Source organism: Rhineura floridana, chromosome 1, assembly GCF_030035675.1.
Source record: "Rhineura floridana isolate rRhiFlo1 chromosome 1, rRhiFlo1.hap2, whole genome shotgun sequence".
Lineage (NCBI taxonomy): Eukaryota > Metazoa > Chordata > Lepidosauria > Squamata > Rhineuridae > Rhineura > Rhineura floridana.
This window is the reverse complement of record NC_084480.1, coordinates 97,882,198-97,905,223: the sequence shown is the minus strand read 5'-3', so window position 1 is coordinate 97,905,223 and position 23,026 is coordinate 97,882,198. Positions and strand designations below refer to the sequence as shown.

The window sequence follows — 23,026 nt, the reverse complement described above, 5'->3', positions numbered from 1 at the left end:
CAAGCAACCTACCATTTTAAGTTTTTTTATTGTCACCTGGAGATCACCAACTTCAGTCTCATATTGGCGCTTGAGATCATTTAGGGCCTCTTCTGCTTTCCGCTTCTCCTACAACATTTGACATTTTTGTTAAATACACATGGCAGAATTAAGCAATGTACTTTACACCATCATGTATCAGGGAGACATATCTTCTCATTATAATGCAAAAAAGTGTTTTGGGCTACCCCAAATGTGTCTACATGTGCCTATGCCTATATGACACCTGTACAGGACTGCTATGGCTACATGTTCCATGATCAGCTCAACCCATGGGGGAAAAAAAGCAGGGAAGTCCCATAGCACTGACTAGCACATGAAGTACAATGATTGTGTCACAAGTCAGCCTAGCATCAGTAATAACTGTGTGCCTAGTTACCATTAAAATTTATAGTTCAGTACTATCCCATAAAGTAAATATCACAGAAGGACTGCATTTACATTTGGGGCGTCATACTTTTAAAAAATGTGAGCAACAATGAATGAAGAATAGAGTAAAGAATGATAAGCAAAAGAAGTCATCACAGGCCAGCCTTGCTATTTGCATCTAGGTGGGGAACTGACCAATACTTAGCAGATGCTTATTGACCTTGAGATTCAGCTGTGTTTTTACAGGAAATACTGATACATTTGTAGGGGGATTCAAAGCCCTCGGGAGGCCAGTGCCCAGAGATTCACCGGACTGGTTCTGCATTACCAGTGTGGAGCTTTCCTTGACAAAAAGCAACTCCCACCCCACCGCCTGCTCTGCTTCATAGTGCAGCAAAATGCTGCCAAGCCTCAGGGACATTTCTGAAGTAGTCTGTGATCAGGTGTGCAGGTCTGCCATTCCAACACTGGACACACACAAGCTCTTAGGGCAGGCCTGCGCCACTTGCACTTTCCTCTCCACACATACACTACTAGCCGAATACTGTGCCCTACTAGATGCTTAACAAGTTCCCTGTTTTTGCGGTCCTAGGAACACAGCAAAAGCAGGTGGCTTATCAACCCCCTGGAATGTATGGTTGGTGGGGTCAATTTGCTGAATCACAAGTTGTGCTGGCTCGAGTTAGCCTGGGGTGTGGAACCTGCAGCCCTCCACATGTTGCTAGACTACAACCCTCATTGTCCCTGACTATTGGCCATGCAGATGGGAATTGGAGTCCAGTCCAACAATATCTGGGCAACCAAAGTTTCACCACGTATGCCTTAGGCACAACTGAAGTAGCCCTCTAGACTGTGGTCACATCTTTGACAGTTCCAATGAAGTCAAAGTCTCCTTTAATGTGTAACTAAGTGATTGAAAAGGGGGGGGGAGTCACTTGCATGTAACCTGTACTTTGTTGAATGTGCAGTCTTGAGGCAATCGGGTTAACAGTTTGGAAATAAAACACAGAAATGTAACAGCTTAAATCCTCTGTATTTCTTCTGGCTAGAAAATAACAGGGCACAGTTCCTCTACTTAAGACTAAAGGCTGGTTTTGCATGTTAGAGCCACCATGCGTAAGTGCTTCACATGTTCACTTGCTTGCTCGCCATTTGGATCAGATAATTTCTCAAACCACACACACACACACAGTTTGCCGTGATGAAAAATCTCCTTATCAATCTTGTGACCTGCCTTACACAAAGATGATTACATGATTGCAGCCACCCCTTAATCAATTTGAAGCAACCATCACATGAGATTTCTATCCAGCATAAAGAGGTGCATTATCCACATCAAGTGTTATGCCAGAACAGGGAATTTCAATCAGAAGAAGGGGAACAGGCATGCTGGCCCCACTCCAACATTCCCACATGCACCAGCCCTACCTGCTCTACCCGTCCTTTCCGCTTTGAGCAGGAAAGCCTGAAGGGGATTGTAAGGACAGTCATGGATTCTCTCTGTGATCATGCAGAGTTCCCAACTGAAGGGAGGATTGCAAGCCTTGTTCAGTCATGTTTATCATCCCCTTCCGATCTCCCTGTGGGAAGATCTGAGGCAGAAACAGGAGTGTTGGGGTGGGATGGCATGCACAACCCTACTGCCCTCTTCATGCATTTGCAGGAAATGTCCAACAGTTAAGAATGAACATGTTAAATTATAGATATTAAATATAACCCTCTCTTAGTTTACAACTGAAAAGGCAAACCATCCTTGGGTTCTAAATGGCAAGGTTGTAGGCAGCTACCCTTTTGCTTCACCACAGCTTCACCAGCTACCCTTTTGCTTCATCCTATGGATAGGGCCTACCCAGACTTGCTGTGTCCTATATTCTATACTAGGAGACCATTACTAACGCAGGTTGTGCCCTGGATCAATTTCAGAGCCAAGTTTCCTATAAATATATAGACTATAATACTTTAAGGTTCTCCAGTCTAGAATTAGCAGAAGGTATGGTCCCTAGATGTCACACTGCATCTACTGTTGGGATAGTGGAGACTCTCGATTTCTAAGTCAAAACTACTACATTTTGCTATGGGTCCGCAATAAGATACAAGCAGCCCGCCTATTATGTCTAGTAGGGCAAGGATTAGACATTAGAAGCAAAATTTTGTTCTTTTTGTTTCCTTGACTACAATTCCATGTTATTTCCTTTTGTTAATTAACCTTACTTCAAAACACAAAACTGGTGTGTTCTGATCTGGGGTGGGGGAAGGCCCACTAATCGTATCTCACCCCACAGCCAAGTTACTGAGAAAGCTTCCAGTCTTTGGGGGAGTTTATGTATTTAGAAACCAGAATCCTGAAGAGTTCTAACTTGGGACCTCAAGTTAGATCTCTCCCTCTGAATGCATGGATCCTAGAATGAGGTGGTTGTACATTTCGTCTCAGTGGTAAAGCTGGAACAACTAGAAACACATCTAATCTGATTTACTAAGTGATCCCTGAGTGTTTGGTATAAGAGGGGTAAGGACTCTCCAAGGGCATCAGGGATGCTACAGAGTGCAATTCAGGAAATGCTGCCTGTATGCTTGCCAAGTGATTACCTGTCAATGCCAATAAGTGGTGTTACATGACCATTTTACATTTTTCTGGACAAGACCTAAATATCTGGCTGAAATAATTTCTAATTTCAGTTCCAGAAAATACACTTATAGAACAAATTCACATATAGTATTTAATGATGTCGGGCACAATCCAACTTGCATTTACGCCAGGCTGAGAGAAGTTGGATGCGGCAGATCTCCAGTTGAGCTGGCTATGTCCTGGCTCAGCCAGGCTATGCCAGCATAATTCCTCAGCCCAGCCTTAGCCACTTGAGCCAATACTGGCATAAGTGAAGCTAGCATAAGCCGGCTTACGTTCTGAAAAAGGGGTGTTCCAGGGGCATGTCGGGAGAATCCAAAGGAGGGGACTTAAGCCACATCCAATTCCTGTTCAGAGTGCTCCAGCAGGTCCTAATTCACGCAAAAGTTATGCTGGGGAAAAGGTCAGTCTAAGAAAATAAAAGCAACAGAAGTCAATGGAGAGAGCTTACTCCCCGGCAGGGGTATTTGGAAGAGCAGACTTTTACTTTCTGGTCCCTGCATGCAGCTCCCAGCTGAGCTGGCGTACAGCCAACCCAGAGGCTCCTGAATGGCAGCTGGATGTGGTGGAACTTTACGCCAGCTTCTCTTGCACCGGCACCACTTACGTCAGCTTCACTTGAGTTGGATTGCTCTGTTAATCATTCACTAGCTCTTATTAAGAAACAAATCTATCAGTGTCAGATGTTCCATCAGAAGAGGGCTTGATTGACCTTGAGACTCAATGAAATCGATCAGGAATATAGTTGAAATGAATGTAAAGTGGGAGGGAGGGGAATTGTGCCCACCAACTTGATTGTGTTTGTGCAGCACCTGAACTGGAAGTCTATGCATGTACAGCTATATACATGTGGGTCTTCCATGCAACCAGAAACCCTCTCCAAGCAGGCTTCCCAGTTGGGTGAAAATCTGTGTGTACATGGGCAATCCTTTCACATGTTGTGGATGGACCAGCAGGTATGATCCCATTTCCCACACCATGTGTTCAGTATACACCTGCATTGCTGTTTCGTACTATTGCTTTGTTAACCAGTATTACTAACCAGTAATAACGTTATTTGTGCTTGTTTTAATTATAAAAAATACTACAAGATGCCCCGGGACCATTCAGCAAAGAGTGAGCTATAAGTACAATACATAAATATACCTAGAGGGGGAATGAACCACCAGACCTTGAAAAGTAGGCCTGAGTGAACACCTGGTTTCCAGAAAGGTCCATAAGGGCTTGCTACATTCTCCAAAACAGCACATCCTTTGCCTTGGCATACAACAGTTCTCCTGCCAATAAACTGTTGTTGTACTAGGCAGCTCTAAGCAATTATGTGTCTGTTTATTCATTCTGAAAATCTGTATACTTATTTGTCAAAAATGAAACTGAGCTAAAAAAATTCCAAGTACACATAAAATCAAAATTAAAAATTAAAAAATGCATTATTTTAAAAAGAAAAAGAAAATTAAAATTCATGTCAATCTGGCTTATCTGGGTAGGCTTGCCAAAACAAAAAAGGGTTTTAGCAGGCACTGAAAACCATATAGCACCAGCCAAGCCTCACTTTCCTTATTAATGCTCCCCACCCCAAAAAAGTTACAAGGTCTGAACAGGGTGGTTCATGACAGATGCTCTTGGAGGTCACTGATTCATAGGGTTGCCATAAGTCGTAATCGACTTGAAGGCACATGACAACAACAAACCCCAAAAAAGAGTCAGAGAAAGGCTTGACCTTCATACATTTTACATTCATGACAAAATGGAAGGAAAAGAACTCCTGAGGCACAGAAGTCAGACTTTTCTCACTAATTTTGTTAACAAGAGAAACCACTTCTAAAAAAATGTTGGTGCTATAAGCATTAACTATTCACCTCCTTCTTGATTTTATGCTCTGCAGCCTGTATTCGCTGGTCCATCTCTTCGTCTAGTTCACCAAGCTGTATTGCTGCTTTATCTTGTGCTCTAAAAATACAAGCATCCACAGAAAACAATCTTATTAAACTTCAAAGATAATTGGGAGTGAAATATATGGTTTGTTCCAATCCAAAATATATGGTTTGTTCCAATTCTGAGGAAAGGGGAATGGACTCAGCGTTGGCATCTCCAAATTAAAGTTACCCGATTCTCAGGGTGGGATTCAGTGCTAGCCCTACTCAGAGTAGACTAACTGAAGTTCATAGACATGACTAACTCTGGCTATTTCAATGGGTCTACTCTGAGTAAGACTTAGCTGCTTGCAACCCTCAGTATGAACTTGGAAAGTAGTCCGATTCTCTTAGCATGGAAAATGCCAAACATGATACTAATCGTACCATGTACCAAGGCCGTTTATGGCCGCCAATGACATATGCAGAACTGTATGTGAACTGGTTTTCTACCGAGCATTCTGAACAGGCCTTTTCTAATAACAGCATGAAGAAGGCTGTTCTGTAAGGAGTCTTGTGTGTGCAATATTAGCTGCTCAATCACCCCAGTGTGCAGAACTGTCCTGCATGTCATATGATCTAAAATGGCCATGTGATGGCTCAATGGCCTACCTTACCCTATTACTCCTATTAATAGCAATCTCAGCAAGATGAGTGCAACATGATCATAGCCAAAATGGAGCCACTGATGAATTATACAGCCACTATAGCAGGAAGGGAATTTTCGCATTCCACAATATTAAATTGGAAATACCCCTCATGCCATTCTGATGCTTCCCATAAGCTCATTTCCAACCAAATCTTACAAAACTTATAGTCCTGAACTCAAAAATGCTTGCTTAACAACACGCTAAGTTTTCATGGTGATACACAAAACAGTCAGAAAGAATCGAGAGTTCAAAGTATAAAACGAGAAAGAAAAAACACACACCCCTTTTGGACTTTTTTCTGTCAGAGTTCTCATAATTTGTTGAAATTCATTAAAAATCAGCCATGTTCACAGAGTACCTGTAATCCTATTAGTGACCTTGCCCCATACTCTGACCTTCATCTTCTGCAGTTTAAAAGTTTAAAAAATGCCTAGCTGATTTTTAATTAATTTAAGAAATTTAGCACTGGAGTCAATAAGTGCGGGCATGCTCAGTATGAACCAACTCTGTGTTCTAAAAGCCAGACTCATAGCTGCTTGGCTAGGTTAATCAGGGGTCCACACCCACACCAGACCTTTATTTCACTTGAGACAGTCATGGCTTCCCCCAAAGAATCCTGGAAAGTGTAGTTTGTGAAAGGTGCTGAGAGGAGACTCCTATTACACTGACAGAGCTCCAGTGGCCAGAGTGATTGAACAGTCAGCCGCTCTGATTGAAGCTGATTGAAGTCATGACTGTCTAAAGTGACATAAAGGTCTGGTGTGGATGTGGCCAGGAACAGCTTTGGTTTAAATTTGTGTGGGAGACTACATGTGCCTGCTGTAGAATAAAAATGTGGGGGAAACACTGAAAAATGATACTGTCCACAATGTTTTCCTTTTGGAAAGGAAAGGGGCTTCCCCTCCACCCAGTGACCACCCACCCAATCTCTGACCTCCTCTCTGAAATATTGTACTGCCCTACAAAATTTTAAAAATGCAAACACAATTTGGGTTGGTCTTTCATAGTCCAATCCACTTCTGGTGTAGCTTGGAAGAATTCGGTAACGTGTGCCTCTGAGCATATGGTGAGTGGTGGCAACACCTGCAATCAGCTCAAGTAACAGAAACAAGACATGTGCTGTGCTGATCTTGTTTTAGCAGAGATGAAGCAACAATATTAAGACAGTTGATATGGTTCAGAGAGTCACTTTAAATATGTTCTATTTACTTTGCAATTTTAGTGAAGTTTCCTATAGTAAATCATCTTCTTTTGCTTCTGTTTCTGTGAATATGTGAAGTACAGCAACACTTTGCAACACTAAAAAACCTCCAAAAAGAATTATGGAATAATGGCAGTGAACATGAGGAGTGTCTCAGTTTGCACAAGATAAAACAGTGGGAGGTGAAATATATTCTAGCAAAATTCTAGGTGTGCTCTATGCATTTAATTGACCATGTCCGCCTTTCTTTAAGTGGAGTGGTTTAAGCATAGCAGGCTGAACACATGCATCTTGGGCAGGCCAAGTTTGTTTTTTCCAATACCTAGAGTCATTGCTTAAGTAGCAACATATTGTAATCAGTCTGATTCTACATCAAACTGCAGTTTCAGATTCAACTGTTAATGCACCCAAAATAGAAATAGAGCATAACCTCCAATTTGAAACACAAAAGTCTGTCTTCACCATCATATGACACTGACCAATAAAAAAGACTTTGAAATTAATAAAAATAAATCTAACACAGATTTCTAGGATGAATAATGAAATATGATTTTCTAGGTTAGATTCTCTGTAGAAACAGTAGTAACACAGGAAAGAAGCAAAGTAAGAAGAACACCAACAAACATATAAAAATGTAATTCTCCATCTTTGGAGATGGCAGGTTGCCACCACGCACCATGTGCTCAGAGGCACACGTTACCAAATTCTTCCAAGGTACACAGGAAGTGGATTGGACTGTGAAAGACCAACCCAAACTGTGTTTGCATTTTGACAAATTTGTAGGGCATTCCAATATCTCAGAGAGGAGGTCAGGTCTCCTGCTCCCCTGGTGCATTCACTATAGCTGCCCTATTTCCCTGCTTTTTAAAGTTTGATAGAAATATCTGTTGGCTATAGGTATGTTCTTAAACTGCAAGGATTGTTTTGCCTATTAGTGAACAAATATCGAGGTATCCGCATGATCAGGCAACCTTGAAAACTGCAGAAGAACAAATCTTCACCGGGGAGGGGGGGAGGAGGCCTGAAATAATAACATTCATATCTAATTCTAAGGAGCATTCTCAGTGACCACAAAATGCTGAGCTTCTATTGTGGGTAGGGAGAAATGGAAAACCATGGGGATGGAATGGAGTATATTGGAAGAAGGCATGGCTTGCTGGCTAGAATACTAAAGAGGAGAACTTTGCACTGCAACCTTTTGATACAAATTCCACTTGCATCTGTCTAAAGCTGAAGAGACACCACCGCATACGCCAGCAGTATATATTATAGTGCGGCCAACATCTCCTGGTAGAAACTAGATTTTCCTGTTGGGTTATACGATTTCATTTCTCTCTCCCCCCACTCCCCCCTTATTTCCTGTGATGCGTTACCACAAAAAAAATCAATCAGCCCCGACCTAAAAATGTTGGCTCACAAAGAGTAATCTTGGGTATACACAACCAGTGATAAAAAGTTCAAGCACATTCCACCAATCATATCTGCTTAGATATCATACTCCTTTAATCACTCTGAGCCACCTTTAATAAACAGTTTCTAACTGTTAACTATATATTTTCCAATTGTATGTTGGTGGTACAAATTTGAATTGCAACAGACTTCTGAGAGGTCTTTGTAAAACTACAAAATGCCATCATGGTGCTGTTAGTGAGAAATATGATCTCAAGGAAAAGTAAATCAAAGATGAACACAACACAAAAGAAATATCAGAATGGTAATCTGCCTTTGGATCTGAAGCATTTCCTTCAGTTTCTCAGAGATCCCAGGACAACCAGTTGTTAATTTTGACTGCTCACACCCATGAGTCTCATCCAATTCAGGGTGAAACTGAATGCTCCAGTCACTGGATATTGGCAGTTGAATGCTGCCATTAACAATAACATGTGACTTTAAGCAACATCATGTTCTGCAGACAAAAATGGTAATTGATTCACTGAGAAGTACAAAACATTTGACTCTTACCTTTTTACCGCTATGGCTAAGCTTTCCATCTCTGCACTCTGAAGCTTGATCTCTCGAATAAAGTTCTTAATAACTTGTTCATAAGGTTGAATTAATCGTGGTTCCACTATATTGATGTTCTGATACAGAACGCTGACCTGTTCTTGTCTGGAAGGGAAAAAACATATTGCAGATTAACTCACAGATAATCAGTTTAAATTTCATGCAGAAATGGTTGATGAAGTAGAGAAGAGAAAAGCACTCCCATTCAGCTTTTACAGGTTAGCCTATCTTACCACAAGCCAATTATATTTAACCTTAATAAACCAGACCACACTTGGCCCCCTAGGCCTGAGGTTTCCCATCCCTGCCTTTGTAAATTTTATCAAAAATAGTGTACTTGATGCAATTACCAGGAAAGAGGGCTGTGATGCTGGTCTTGCCCCCAGGCATGTTGCTGGCCTCACCTCTTAGACTGCCACACATGGGACCAGACACTTGTGCTGATGAAGTCTTCGTGTGAGCAGGTGCATGCACACAGGCTTCCATTTCATTGGCTCTCCTGACCACATGGGTGTCCTCACTTCCACTGTGTGGAAGGCTACACACAAGCAGCTCCTCAAGCTCATCTGGCTTTGTCGGTCCAAACCAACGCTAGGGCACCTTGGGAGGGACAGAACCAGCTCTTCTATGCAACAGTTGTGCGAACTTATACATAGCCATTCTACATATATGGACAGCAAGTTTTTAGATGCAGGAGAAATTTTAGAGAATTGGACAGAAACCAGCTACCAAACTCTCATATATTATATATGGTAAACATGTAGCCTTATAAACGCTTTCTAGGATGTTGTAATAGAATAAACCTATTTCAAACCATAACCCATCATTTGATGCTACCGGTATTCCTGTTGGGATAATTAAATTTAGTCAATTTACATCATTTAGGAATTGCAGCCAAAATACTCATTGGAATGAAGTTGGTGATGGAAGAGGAAGAGTTTTGGAAAATTAAGGATCTAAGGCAGGCCAGCTTCCATGGCAAACCATAAATTATTTTTTCACAAGAAGGTAAGCCAACATTCAGTGCATCTTCCAGACAGTTAGCAGTGTTGGTGTGTTGCAGTGAAAAACAAAAGGTCTTACATCCCCTGCAAAACATAAAATTTGGTGGATGGTAGCCCTCCTCATCAGATGCATGAAGTGGGTATACACATGGATACAGACAGACAGAGAGTAAACAGTAGGGCAAAATAGCCATGAAATTAAATATAAGAGGTTCACTCTGAGACAACTGTATGTAATGCTTAAATAAATATAAGATAAACATTGTGACAATTCACAACAGCCATAAGTGGCAATAACACAGTCTTCCTCATACATTAATTCATACCTGTAGTGAGAAAGGAAAAAATGGTCTCTATTCAAGGCAAAATAAATAGCATCAAATTTCCTGATCAATTTTATTCCACAGATTTCATACTGTAGTTTCCCTTTGAAGTTCCTTTGTTTTAGAAGGGCAACTTTCGAGTCAGCAGCAGAATGTCCTGGGAAACTAAAATATTCTCCCACCAGTTGCTGAAGTTGCCATTTTTTGATGTCAGATCCATTTGTTCTTTTGTGTAGGGAATGAGTTGTTTGTCCTATGCAGACAGCAGAAAAGTAATGCTGACAAGTGACAGCAAACATTGCATCGGGGAACGAGCAAGTGACTGACCCTCAATCTGATATTATTTGCTCATTTAGTAGCGTGGCCCAAGTGAATAGATGGAAAGGTTGGTATGTGGGCATGGTGCAGCAGCGTCTGACCTCTGTGTTTGTCTCTGTTATATGGTCTGCTGCTTTCTGAATATTTGGAATAACCAGAGAAAGAGTTTGAAGTGTCCATGCATATTCCTTCATACACTGGCAGATATGCACCCCACCATGCACAGCAGATTACTAGAATTAAGTCCTACTCAAAGTAGACCTATTGGAATTAATGAGCTAAGTTAATCATGTCCATTAATTTCAGTGGGTCTATTTTGAATAACACTAACACTGGATACAAGCCACCAGTTTTTAGATTGGCATTGAAAGAGGCATCAAATATCCTTGCATATCATTTTCAACAAGCAGAGCAAGAAGGTAGGGTTGCCAAAAAAAAAACACCCAACAATTCTTTATTATGCTTTCCTTTTTTCTTTTACAACGTACCTGCATCAGCATCATCATGGGTATAATCCAGCCACAATTATTTCAGCCGTGAGAGGCCCAAGAGATATAATGGCTTGCATAAGACCACTTAGGGGGTCCAACACCAAGCTGAGATTTGAAGAAGAGATTTTCACCTCACAGCTCAGAAACTAATTTTCAGCCTTGCCAATCTGGTGCCCTCCAGATGTTTATGGCTACAGCTACAGCCCATACAATTGTGCTGCCTGGTGGTAACGGAAGTTGTAGTCCAAAACATCTGCAGGGCACGAGGTTGGCGAAGACCTATTTGGACGATGGGGAGACATTTAAAAGTAAGATTTAAAAAGTGGTTTTCTCTATATCTACCATTTGCTGTCAGATACCTTAAGCCACTTTCCAAGTCCGATACCTTTAAAGCTTTTTGGAAGGGAAGGCTACAGAGCTTGTTTCTAAAAAGGTAGGTGTCATAATGGTCTGTGGCATGTTTGCATAAGAGATGTGCTGGGTGTAGCCAGGAGAGATGGGTGCAACCTGCAGGCCATTTGTTACCCACCCACCCTTTATTTTTTCCACGCTACATCTCGGCTTTGCACTCTTGCATCAGCTGGCTAACAAATACACATCTCCCCTTCCCCTTTACTTAGCGCCCTTTGTAAACCTATTCTCAGGAGCAAGCTTTGCTGCCCGTCCTCTTGACAGTGCTACCTTTTGTTCTTGTTCTCAAGTACGTCACAGCTGCTGTTCTTGGGAATTTTTCAGCTTCAAAGATTAAATAAACAAGAAACCTGAAAGGAGGGAGGCTGAAAGCTTAACGGTCCCCCTTCACTGTGCTGTTCAGTGAGTGCCTGCTGTGCTCAGCTAGGAAGAGCTGCTGCTGCTGCTGCTGTCATAAACATATGGTGGCAATTCTGGGAGTTTGCTCAGGTTATTTGATCTCAAAAACCACAATATGGTTTCATTGTTCCTCACTGGCCCAATTACAACTGTCAAAAGAGCTTGATTCAGCAGACTCCGGTGGCCTACATTCATGCAATGCTAGTCAGGCGCAAGGAGCAAGAAATCAAACCACAAGCAAGCTGAGCAACGCAACTTCCTCGAGGAGCATCAGTAGTCACAAGGTGGGGATGGAGTCTTTTTAAATTAAAGATGACAGCAAGAGTACTCACCTGAATACTTATGTACTAAAACCCTGCATGAGATTTAAAAATTAAAAGCACATGTCGGCAACCACTGCCGCCACCACTGAAACCATTTTGAAAACAGGAATGTTTTTTAAAAAACTACAGTCACTTGGAAAGCCAGCAGCATAAATTGTTGTGGAGCAAAGTGCAACATGCAGACATTCACCAATTAAAGGTCATTTGTGCAAAATGGAAGGGCCGTGACATCATGTGGCCCATGCCCACTGAATGCAACATTAACCTTCATAAATGCACAGAATTTTGGAAAGAGCGATTTACAGAGCAAACCTCCTCTGCTACATTGGTCTTCAACTGGTGGGTGGAGACCTACTACTGGGTCTTGGTCTGATCCAAGGTGGATCACAACAGCAGCACTACCACCATACAAATATATATTAAAAAAATAAGAAATGAGTCCCCAAATGTTTATTTGGGTTGAAAAGGGGTCCTGGGTCTGAGAAGCTGGAAAGTACTGCTCTACTAAATATATCTTCTAGTAAATTACAAGGGAAGCCATTTAGAGAAGCAGGCATGTGGCAGTAGTCATTCTCTCCTATGGGTTGTATCCAATTTAGTACTTCTCAAAATAGACTCACTGAAATTAATGAACCTCAGTTAGTCATGTCCATTAATTTCAATGAGTCTGCTCCAAGCATGGTTAACATTGGATACAGCCCTATGTTTCAGATGACTTGCGATTGTTCTTTAAGAGCAACATATATCTCTGCTTATCGTTACCTCTTGCTATAGCTAAGATAACCAACTGAAGTTATTGAAATGACACCCGTTAGTTAAATATTGCAATATTCTAGGAGAAACATTTCTAAGTTGGCTCTTTAATGATGCTGCCAAATGGTGTGACTATTTGTTAACAGTGAATTATGGAGGAGCAAAATATCCATTGATACTTAGGTTTTGCATTTAAAAAGGTTTCCTAGTCAATTCAAAGTTCCCAGTAACTTTGCCCTTGCATCTCTGAATCAGAGGTGAGTTAGAAGCAAATCCAAATACCTGAACCACTTTACGAAAATTGATCCCTCTGATAATGAAAAGTGAAAATTCAACAGCTAAACCTGAAGAGTAGCATCAAGATTTGGAACTATCTGTGGATTTTCAATAGTGGCTGAAAGCCAAAGACATCTGAAAACATCTTAACCAAAGTATCAAACCATAGTGGCTGTATCTAATGCTGTGCAAAGAAGAAGAAAGAGCACAAAGCTGATCTTTATCCCCCTGCTTTCCCTGGTGCCCTATGAAAACCCACTCCAGAGGATTGGGGAGCCCTTCTAAACAGTGGGGCCTGCAGTGGGAGGTAGAAATCACCCAAAATCGGGCAGAGGTGACAGAGGGCTGATGTGGGGAGAAGGAGAAGTACTGGTTATCCAAGCTACACACACAACCATTGGGTGCAACCCTGTTTATTTTACTGAGCTGAGCTTCAATTCAGGTTGGAAAAAAAAATACTGTCCAGGTTCAAACCAGGTAAGTTCAATGCCGGTATAAACCAGGACAAGATTTGCAGAAGTATATTGATCAAGATAAGCACTAAAGTTACTAAGAAATTTGCTATCAGAGCCCATCTGTACATTTAGAGCAGTATCATACCACTTTAAACAGACATGGCTGTAGTTTGTGAAGGGTGCTGAGAGCTGCTAAGAGACCGCTATTCCCCTCACAGAGCTACAATTCTCAGAGTGGTTTAACAAGCAACCCCTCTTCCCGGGGAACTCTGGAAATTGTAGCTCTGTGAGGGGAATGGGGGTCTCCTAACAATTCTCAGCACCCTCAACAAGATAGTTTCCCAGGATGCTTTGGGGGAAGCCATAACTGTTTAAAGTGGCATCATATTGCTTTAAGTTTATAGTGCAGATGGGGCCTTAGTAAGTATTTCAAATGGCTATTAGTTAATCTGTCAAATCGTTGCTGTGCTTGTTAATTCCTAGTAGTATTTGATTGTTTGTACAATCACCTTCCCAGGTGAAATGAAACATTATTTGCGCCTCCTAAATTAGCCTGCCTTCAAGTGTGATGGAAGATGCAGATCCATTGCCAGAGTTGAAATAAGATTAAACTACAGTCTGATCAGCTGTAGCATGTCATCTTGTTCTTCACCTCAGGCTACAAAGTGTCTTGGAATGGTCCTGCCCAGTTTGAATACTAAAAAAGCTACTCAAACTATGACTAAGCACCAGTATGAGTATCCCCATTATTATTGCTCTGCGCACAGCCCACACTTAAGGAAGTTTGGCTGGAGACAACAAGCACTGCTTCCTGTCCTCTAAGGGATAGGGCCTTGCTCTAAGGATTGCTTCACATTTCACAGGATAGCAGGAGGAATACCAACCCTTGTCTTTCCATATTCCTGCATAACGGAGTGGGGAGCATTTTTCCAGCCCGAGGGCCGCATTCCCTTCTGGCCCAACCATCCAGGGGCCAAGCACCAGTGGTGGGCGGGGTCAAAGGCAAAAGCATGCAGAGCAATAAATGTGAATTTTACCTTTGTACAGCAGGGTAGTTTCTTCATACTCACACATTCCTCTCTATTTTCCATCCAGGCAAGCAAGAACACAGAGTTCAAGGACACATTCTAGCCAGGCAAAATTCAACTTAGGGAGTGTGGCTCAAAAGGTATGTGGCCCAGGAAAGAGTCCTGAGAGGCAGATAGAGAGGTCTTGAGGCCATATTTGGCCCCCGAGCCTAAAGTTTCCCATCCCTGCTGTGTGACATGCAGTGGAAGGGGGACCTGAGTGAACTGCACAGGTTGATTGCAAGGAGTGTGATATGAAACAACACAATTCACTTGCCTTTCAATTTTACTTCACATTTGCTGTGTATTTCCAAGGTGCTGAAAGGCAGCTAAAGAAAGATGGTGCATGGAGAAATATACTAGGGAAAGTGCTTTAAAGGAGCATCTATTTGGCAACAACGGTGCTGCTTATAAGATGAAGTCCACCAACCGCACCCCTGATGTGTGTATGCCTCCTGCCCCAGTTGAGTACAAGGTTGACAAGGGGGATGGATAGTTGTTTTACCCAGTGCTTTTCTTTTTCAGTTAAAAAGAAGAAGACGTGCTGGTACTCATATCTTGATAAAAGCACTGTGGACAAAATGGGTGCCATCAGCAGCAAAAAAAAAGAGGGAGTACTCCATTCTGGTAAGTACCATCACATGCACAAAAATAACCACTGCATTGGTTTTACCCATCTGCAAATTTTAAAAATTGATAAGTGAATCAATATTTAAGACTCACAGAATCAATTTGCTATTATCTCTTTTAATCAAATTTCAGTCCCAGTTCAAATATATTTGTCTGTCTGAGTCCAGAGACTGGACTGGTTTGTACTAAGTAGGTAATTTTATCCTATTTCTCTGTTCACCACAGCTATTCCATTTTGACCTTCTTTCCATCTGAAGCGATGCATAAGAACTGCCATTCAGTAGAATCAAACCACGCGTCTGTACGCTTATGGCAAACAAAGCTATTGCAATTCCCGCTACCACCCTATTAGGACAAAGTAGTTGGACCACATTCAAAGTGCCATAACAAATAATGTATCCATGGTATTGAGATAAGGCTAGCTGCTGAAAGGGAGGCAGATGCTTACACAAACTCTTTACACATGCCTCATTCCACCATCAGCTCAGCAACGTGTTGTTCCACACATGCACTTGAACAGCCTTTGTTTTGCCACCACCATCTTACAAAAATGTAACTTCAGAGGGAAGACACTTTCCCTAAATGGGCAGCATTAGCAAGTAAGACAAAGGATTCACTTTCAAGTTTTAAAAGACACCTTTTTAAAAATTATTTATTAGATTTATATCACGCCCTTCCTCCCAGGAAGTTTTGCAACCCTTGGAGAGGGGTTAACTTGTTTAAAATATAAGCCACACACACACACACACACACACACACTATCACCATTAGTGTTATAAAAAATAACTAAGACTTTATCTAAATAGTTGCTCCTTTCAATCTTAGGACAGTGAAGCAATCTTGTGTAAAAACAATTTTATTTAACAAACAAATGAAGAGCCTGTTGAGTTCTTCGTCATCTATATCACGTGCAAGGAAACTCTGATCCTCTAGACCAGCCTTTCCCAACTAGTGGGCCACCAGATATTGTTGGACCACAATTCCCATCTTTCCTGACCATTGGCAATGCTGGCTGAGGCTGATGGGAGTTGTGGTCCAACAACACCTGGTGGCCCACTAGTTGGGAAAGGCTGCTCTAGACGTTGCTCAATTACAACTCCCATTATCCCTGGCCATTGATCATGCTTGTTGGGGCTGATGGGAACTGCAGTCCAGCACATTCTGATCTACCTTATTCTGTATAAACCCAATGTCTCAAATGGGTAATGGCATTCGGTTAAGATTTTGAACACAGAAGTTTCTCATTCAATAAAATAAGGGTTTTCAGCAGTGGTTCCCAAACATTTCCCCTCATGGGCCACTTGAAAAATGCTGAGCGTCTTGTCAGACCACTGAATGATTTTTCTGCCAGGTGAAGCAATTGTAATGAGCTGAGTCAGATGCTGCATGATTTTTAAGTCTAATTTTTATTGCTTCTTTTCTTTCTTATATTATACTTGGTTGTATCAGATTTTGAATTCTATGAAACTGAGATTGTAATAAGATACAATACAAGAAATAAAAGAAGCAATAAAAATACAATTAAAAACCAATATGAATATTTAATGCGGATCACTAGTATGTGTGTGTGGGGGGGGAGGAATATCCCAGCCAACTTGGGTGTACCCCCAAAAAAGTCCTACCTGGCTCCACAACCTGACTGGCAAGTTCCACACTAGTACTAGAGGAAAGGATGCCATGCAAAAAGAAAAGAGGATGAGGAGGGTGCCAGGACTACTTATAAGGCTGGCCTACCCATGTGACGGGGGGCTGGGTCTGAGTGAGGTCCATCATTGTGATGCCAGAGCAAGGAACCCACATCAGATGCATTCACCCCATCAAAGCATAACCACTCCCACCTGAAGGCGCAATACAACACTGTTGTTCCGAAGAAAGAGGAAAATATCGTCTTCCTTTTCCCTATGTTTGTTCCAGTATTGGAAGGCACATTTCAGAAAGGGAGTTTCCCTGCATAAATGAGTTCAGAGGAATGAGGAACGAGGAAAAGTCTCCTATAACCAGCAAGCCTGTTTTTATAAAATGCCCAGGGACAGAAACAGCATGTACAAATTTGGGCTGCCAACAGCTGGCTATTGACCACAGCAGCTAAATGAAAAACACTATGTTCAGAGGCAGTCTATTTTCAAAAAAATAGAGAGAGCTGTTGCCTTCATGCCTCACTTGTGGGTTTTCCAGAATGTAGGAAGCTGCCTTATACCAAATTATACCATTGGTCTTTATAGCGCAGTAATGCTTTCACTTACAAGCAGAAGCAATCTGGGTTTCAGACAGGGATTTTCCCCAGGCCTACTTGGAGATACCAGGGATTTGAACCTGGGATTTTCTACATGCAAAGAATGTGCTCTACCACCGAGCTAAAAAGGAGGTATCTAAGCTAGCGACTATCAAAAACAGGACGTAGGACCAAACCAGGGGCGGCTAACCTTTGGTCCTCCTGATGGTCCTGGACACCAACTCCCATCAACCCTAACCACTACCCATCACGGGAATTGAAATCCAACAATTAGCTATCCCTGGCCTAGATGGAACCTCAGTCTGAACCAGCAAGTCTCTTTTTATGTTATTGATTAGAATTAACTTTTTTTTTATTTTACTTTATTTTAGAATACTTCCAGTCTTCATCTTAAGATCCCCAGGGCATGGTATGATGTTTAAAACAGAAACAATTCCAATATTATTAAATGAGCAGAGAAAACACAACAACAAATCCTTAAAACTGCAATCAATATGAACACTGAAAGCCACCCACAAACTCCTTAACTGCAGCAGCATACCAGCACTTGCATCCAATAAAAGTTCAGGCAAGCATGCAAGTTTTTACCTGGTGCCGATATGGGGGAAAAAACTGATTAATTTTGGAGGATACTGAAGGAAGTACAAGATAAATTGTACAAAGGTCAGAAGGAAAGGCCATCTTTAACATTCTCTGTCATACGCAATTCAATAATACAGCAGAACCAAAATGGCCTTTAAAACTTTGACTATCAAAAGTGCAATGAGAGACAAGTCCTTACACCAGTCACAGCAAATTATGTACTTGGAACAGTGTGCCCAATGCCCATCAGTTAACATTGTCAGTAGACTGCAAATGATTGTCAATAAAAGCAGCTTTCCATGTAGAAATGCATGGAGTAGCATTTCATGACCTCTCAACCTCCAACATCTCAGGATATGATTCTCGTCAACACCATTACCATTGGATAACCACATCTTTCATTCCACAACATCATGGTTCTGTGAAATGGCCAACACAGATCAGCTTTCAAAAATGGAGCCTTCTTATTGCAGACACAGTGCCCTGCCCATCCATAAAGGCAAACACAGAATGCAATATGCTCATCACTAGATAATTTACCACCTCATCAGATTACACATCTCGAGTCAAAATCCTCATTTTGAAAGGAGATCTGTTTTGTGCCTTGAATAGATTAACAGTCCCCATTTTGAGCATGTTTGCTCCACAGAAGTACAACCCCCTGAGTTCAGTGGGACTTAGGCTACAATCCTATACATCCTTATCTGGACGTAAACCCCACCAAGCTCAACAGGACTTAAGCTGCTTTCACACATGGGGCTTATTGCATCAGTTTTCTGGATTAAAAGTACTTATTGTGTTAAGCAACAGTGGCTTTTCAGCCAATATACCAGCATTTTGCACAACCATCTTTCACACTGCAGCAATGAACAACATCTTGTTTTTGTCCCTCAACCATTGCATGCTTGTGCACTGTAGCTCCCCCATAATTCACTGTGTGAGTTAGTGTCTGGACACAGGGGAGGGGGCACGGAAAGAGACAGGAGAAGCTGCTACCCACACCTATGCTGGAATACCGGTACAATTTTCATCAGGCAAAAAAAAAAATGACGCAAACCTAGAGGACGGGAACACATTGCATGCCAGGGTGCCTGTCATATGAGCAGCTGCAGGTAGTGAAAACTCCCACAATTTTCCAGCTTCCCAGCTTGCAAACTGATTATTTCTTGAATCATTTATCACAGAAATGAGTGCTAAACTTCCACTATATTCCACTAGCTTTCCAGAACTACCTTTGATGTCATGTGAAAGATCAAATAAAATGTGCAATTTACCAGGTAAGAAATCATTGGAATAACAGAATAAAGTGCAACTCAAAAGCAAACTTAGTTCTGAGTAGACATGTATTGGATTACATGGCTAGTCCCCGTAAAAGCACACAAGATTACACTTCAAATTGAATGGAAACTTGGGTTCATAACCTTACTGATTAAAGTTGTTTCTGGCCAGTAATTTGTGTCAGACAGTTAAAAAAAATCTGATATTACTGCTCTCCAAAGTGAACACAGGTTTGCATATGTACCCTATCTGTCGCTGGCTGCATTTCTGCCTCTACTCTGAAGTCCTTGGAAGTGGTATATCAATCTTTAAATAAGGGAGACAAGGTGTGGCATGGAAAGAGCCTGTTCCAATCTTGCTCCTACCCCAGTGCAGAGGGCTACCATTTGGACTCTCCTACTACAGCTCAGAGCCAGGATGGGGATCCCATGGCAGCATTTACACAAGAGCCAAAACAACACAGGTGCAAACTTACTGACCTGCCTTAAACTGCACAACAGCTAACCTTTCTAATCCATTTGTAAAGAGAGTCCTAACACTAAACAGGAACTGATTTAATAAAAGATATCATTTGGGGGTTTTGTTAATAGTATTTTTTTCCATTGTAAGCATAGCAGCAACCAAAAATGCACCAGAAATGGGGAGAGAGCGGCAAGAGACAATGTGTTCTGCAGACTTTTACAGAACTGTAATGTTTTGAAATAATAGTTTGTGATTGTTGGTTGGTTGGTTGGTTGGTGTGTGTGTGTGTGTGTCGACGTGGCACCTTGCAGGCTTGTAGCATTCACAAATTTAAAGCTATGCATTGCATTATAAAATATTATCTGAAGGGACTGTTACTATTGGCTTTCCTCCCTAGAAATCCTAATTGCACCTTGACTGTAGATATATGTTTCTGTCTTAAACAATGAGGGACAGAAGAGGCTACCCTCCTTTAAAAAAAAAGCATGAAAAGTGTTTATTGTGGGCAGAAAATGCATGTGTTATTGCCACTAGTTAAATTCTGAAACTGCAAGAGGCTACCTACAAATGTAATGCTTTGACCTACAAGCCCTGCTACTTTACCATTTAATGTGGGAGACAGTGTTGTGTAGTGGTTAGTGGAAAATTAGGACTGGAAATCCAAGTTCAAAGGCTTGCTAGGACAATAACTGCCTTGGCCAGTCAAACTCCCTCTCTCCTTAATCTACCTCACACAGTTGTGAGAATAAAATGAGGGGGCAATCGTAGTTACCACCTTACTTCTGCTCAGAGAAAAGGGGGAGGCACAAACATAATAAATAAAATACAACAATACATCACAAGATAATCTGTAGCAAAGGGTAAAATGCCATCTGAGCTGGGAATGTTGCCGTGTTGCTGGCAGGGTCTCTCTGTGTGCCCTTTAAATGGAGATGGGGAATCTACAGCTCTCCCCGTATTGTTGGACTACAACTCATAGTATCCATGATCATTGGCCACGCCTGCTGGGGCTGATGGAAGTTGGTGTCTAACAATATCTAGAAGTCCACTGGATTCCCATCCCCACTTTAAAGCATACTTGATAAGGCAGATTTTCCATGCTGAAAAATGCCTATGAATCCCTGGTGTTATATGCTTTTTAATTAGCCAGTACCAGAAAAAAGAGACCAAGGCTACTCTGCGCATGTACAGAAGCACTTTTATCAAAATCAACATACACATCCGAGGGCCTAAGCTGAAAACAGGTTCTAGAACTTTGGGGGCTTAGCCCTGGTTGTGACTTCCCTACAGTGGCTTCCTTCTCCCTCCCCCTACCGCTTTGGCTGGGAAAGATAGTAGGAGCTCACCTAGGGATGAAGCCTGCCTCCTGCCCGAGCCGGAGCTCAAATCCCCGCCAAGCCTGGCTCGGTCCCATCGCAGTCGCTGCTGCCGTCTCGGTCACGGCGTCGAGGGCATCCCCCATATCCAGCTCCTCAGCCTCGTCCTCCGACGGCTCCTCACAGTTGCCTAGCCGACGATGCTGGTGCGGTTGGTGCCGCCTCTGAGTGGCGCCGTGGAACCCGCGGACGAACTCCTGGAAGGTGATGGCGCCGTCGCGGTCGGTGTCCAGGCGCTGGAAGATCGCTTCGGCCTCCGCCGGCCTGACCCGCAGCTCGGTGCACAGTAAGCCGAAATCGTCGCGCTCGATCCGGCCGGAGCCGTTCACGTCGCAGGCCAGGAAGAGCGAGCGGAGCCGGGACACCTCGGCCAAGTCTACCTGCTCTCCCTCAGGGGAGCCCATCACAAAGGAAGATCTGGCTGGGCTGGGCTGGGCTGGGGGAATCGGGACCCGGGAACTGGATCCGGCTCCGGGAAGGGTAGAAAAAGTAAAAACCACCTAGCAGGGCAAGTGACACCACCAAAGGAGCCGAGCCAGCCAGCCAGTCCACCTACCCGCAGTCACCGATTTTGCGTGTTACTTTCTAGACCGCCCCTTCTCCACTCCACCCCCTCGACTAAGAAAGTTCTTTCCGAAACTCTAGTGCTGCCTCCGCCTCTCCCTCCAAGCCTGAAGCTACCTTAGGAACTGCGTTTGGGGTTGGAGAGACCGCCCCACCGTCAACGCCTCCCAAGATCAGCCCAAACCAAAGAGCGTACAAGAAAGAAAGAAAACGCGCCCTAGGCTATTACGTGGGAGAGTTGGAGTCAACGGCTGCCGCTTGTTCCGCAGAGCACCTGTTTCCTTTTCTTTTCTTCTCAGTTCTGCGCGTTGCCAACATAGTTCTGGATCTCAGAAAGGTGCTGGTCGGGGGTAGAGAGGAGAGCGCCGGAAACTGACAAGGCGCCAAGACAGGATTGCTAGTGTTTAATTTAGGGTCCGCTGCTAATAAAATACACCTCGGCGTACAGCAGAGGTAGCAAACCTGTGGCCCTCCAGATGGTGTGGAACGCCAGCTCCCATCAACTCCAGTGCATGGTCAGAGATGACAGTTGTAGTTAAACAACGTATAGAAAGTTCCCCATCCCATCCTTGGCTTAGGAGACTACAGGAAGCTTGCTGTCTGATACCGCATGAGATGATTGGTCCATTGACTGTGAGCGAGTGTCCATAACAGGTCTTTTAAAGCACCTGCTGCCCTGCTCCTCTTCATTGAAGATATCAGGAATTTAACATGAGAACCTTGTGCTTTACCATTGAGCTATGTATGGGCTCTCCCAAAACACTGGGGCTTTAGTTACAAGAATTGAAACCCAAAGCTTATATAAACAGGCTTCACTTTTTCTTGCCCAGCGAGATTTCCCTTCCCCAGTAGAGTGGTTGCTTTGAAAATATAATCTCTTTTACCTTAGACAAAAATAACTACCTGGTTGGTGCTTCTTGTCATCCGTGGAAAATCCCTTCAGTGGTGCAAATACCCAGTAAGTGGCCACACCTGACCATATATTTAAAACACTATTGTACCACTTTAAACAGACATGACTTCTCCCAAAGAATTGTGGGAGCTGTAGTTTGTTGTTTGGTGCTGAGAGCTGGTAGGAAACCCTATTTCCATCGCAGCGCTACAATTCCCAGAGTGGCTTAACAATCAATCCCTCTTCCCAAGGAACTGGAAATTGTAGTTGTGAAAGGGGAATGGAGTCTCCTAACAATTCTCAGCACCCTTAACAAACTACAGTTCCCAGGATTCTTTACACAATTGTTAAAGTGGTACAATAGTGCTTTAAATGTATGGTGCAGAT

The 23,026-nt window shown here is 42.6% G+C and overlaps 1 protein-coding gene across 2 annotated transcripts in view; it reads right to left on the bottom strand.

Moving 5' to 3' along the window:
• RASEF (RAS and EF-hand domain containing) overlaps positions 1-22,706 on the bottom strand; it is a 55,997-nt gene extending 33,291 nt beyond the window's left edge. For both annotated transcript variants that reach the window (XM_061627228.1, XM_061627237.1), the window contains exons 1-4: positions 21,154-22,706; positions 8,761-8,907; positions 4,894-4,984; positions 13-108 (exon numbers count right to left, since the gene is read on the bottom strand). In XM_061627228.1, coding sequence (XP_061483212.1) covers positions 13-108; positions 4,894-4,984; positions 8,761-8,907; positions 21,154-21,587 — 768 coding nt within the window. In that variant the 5' untranslated portion in view covers positions 21,588-22,706. The remainder of the gene's footprint in view (positions 1-12; positions 109-4,893; positions 4,985-8,760; positions 8,908-21,153) is intronic.
• Positions 22,707-23,026: the final 320 nt, after the last annotated feature.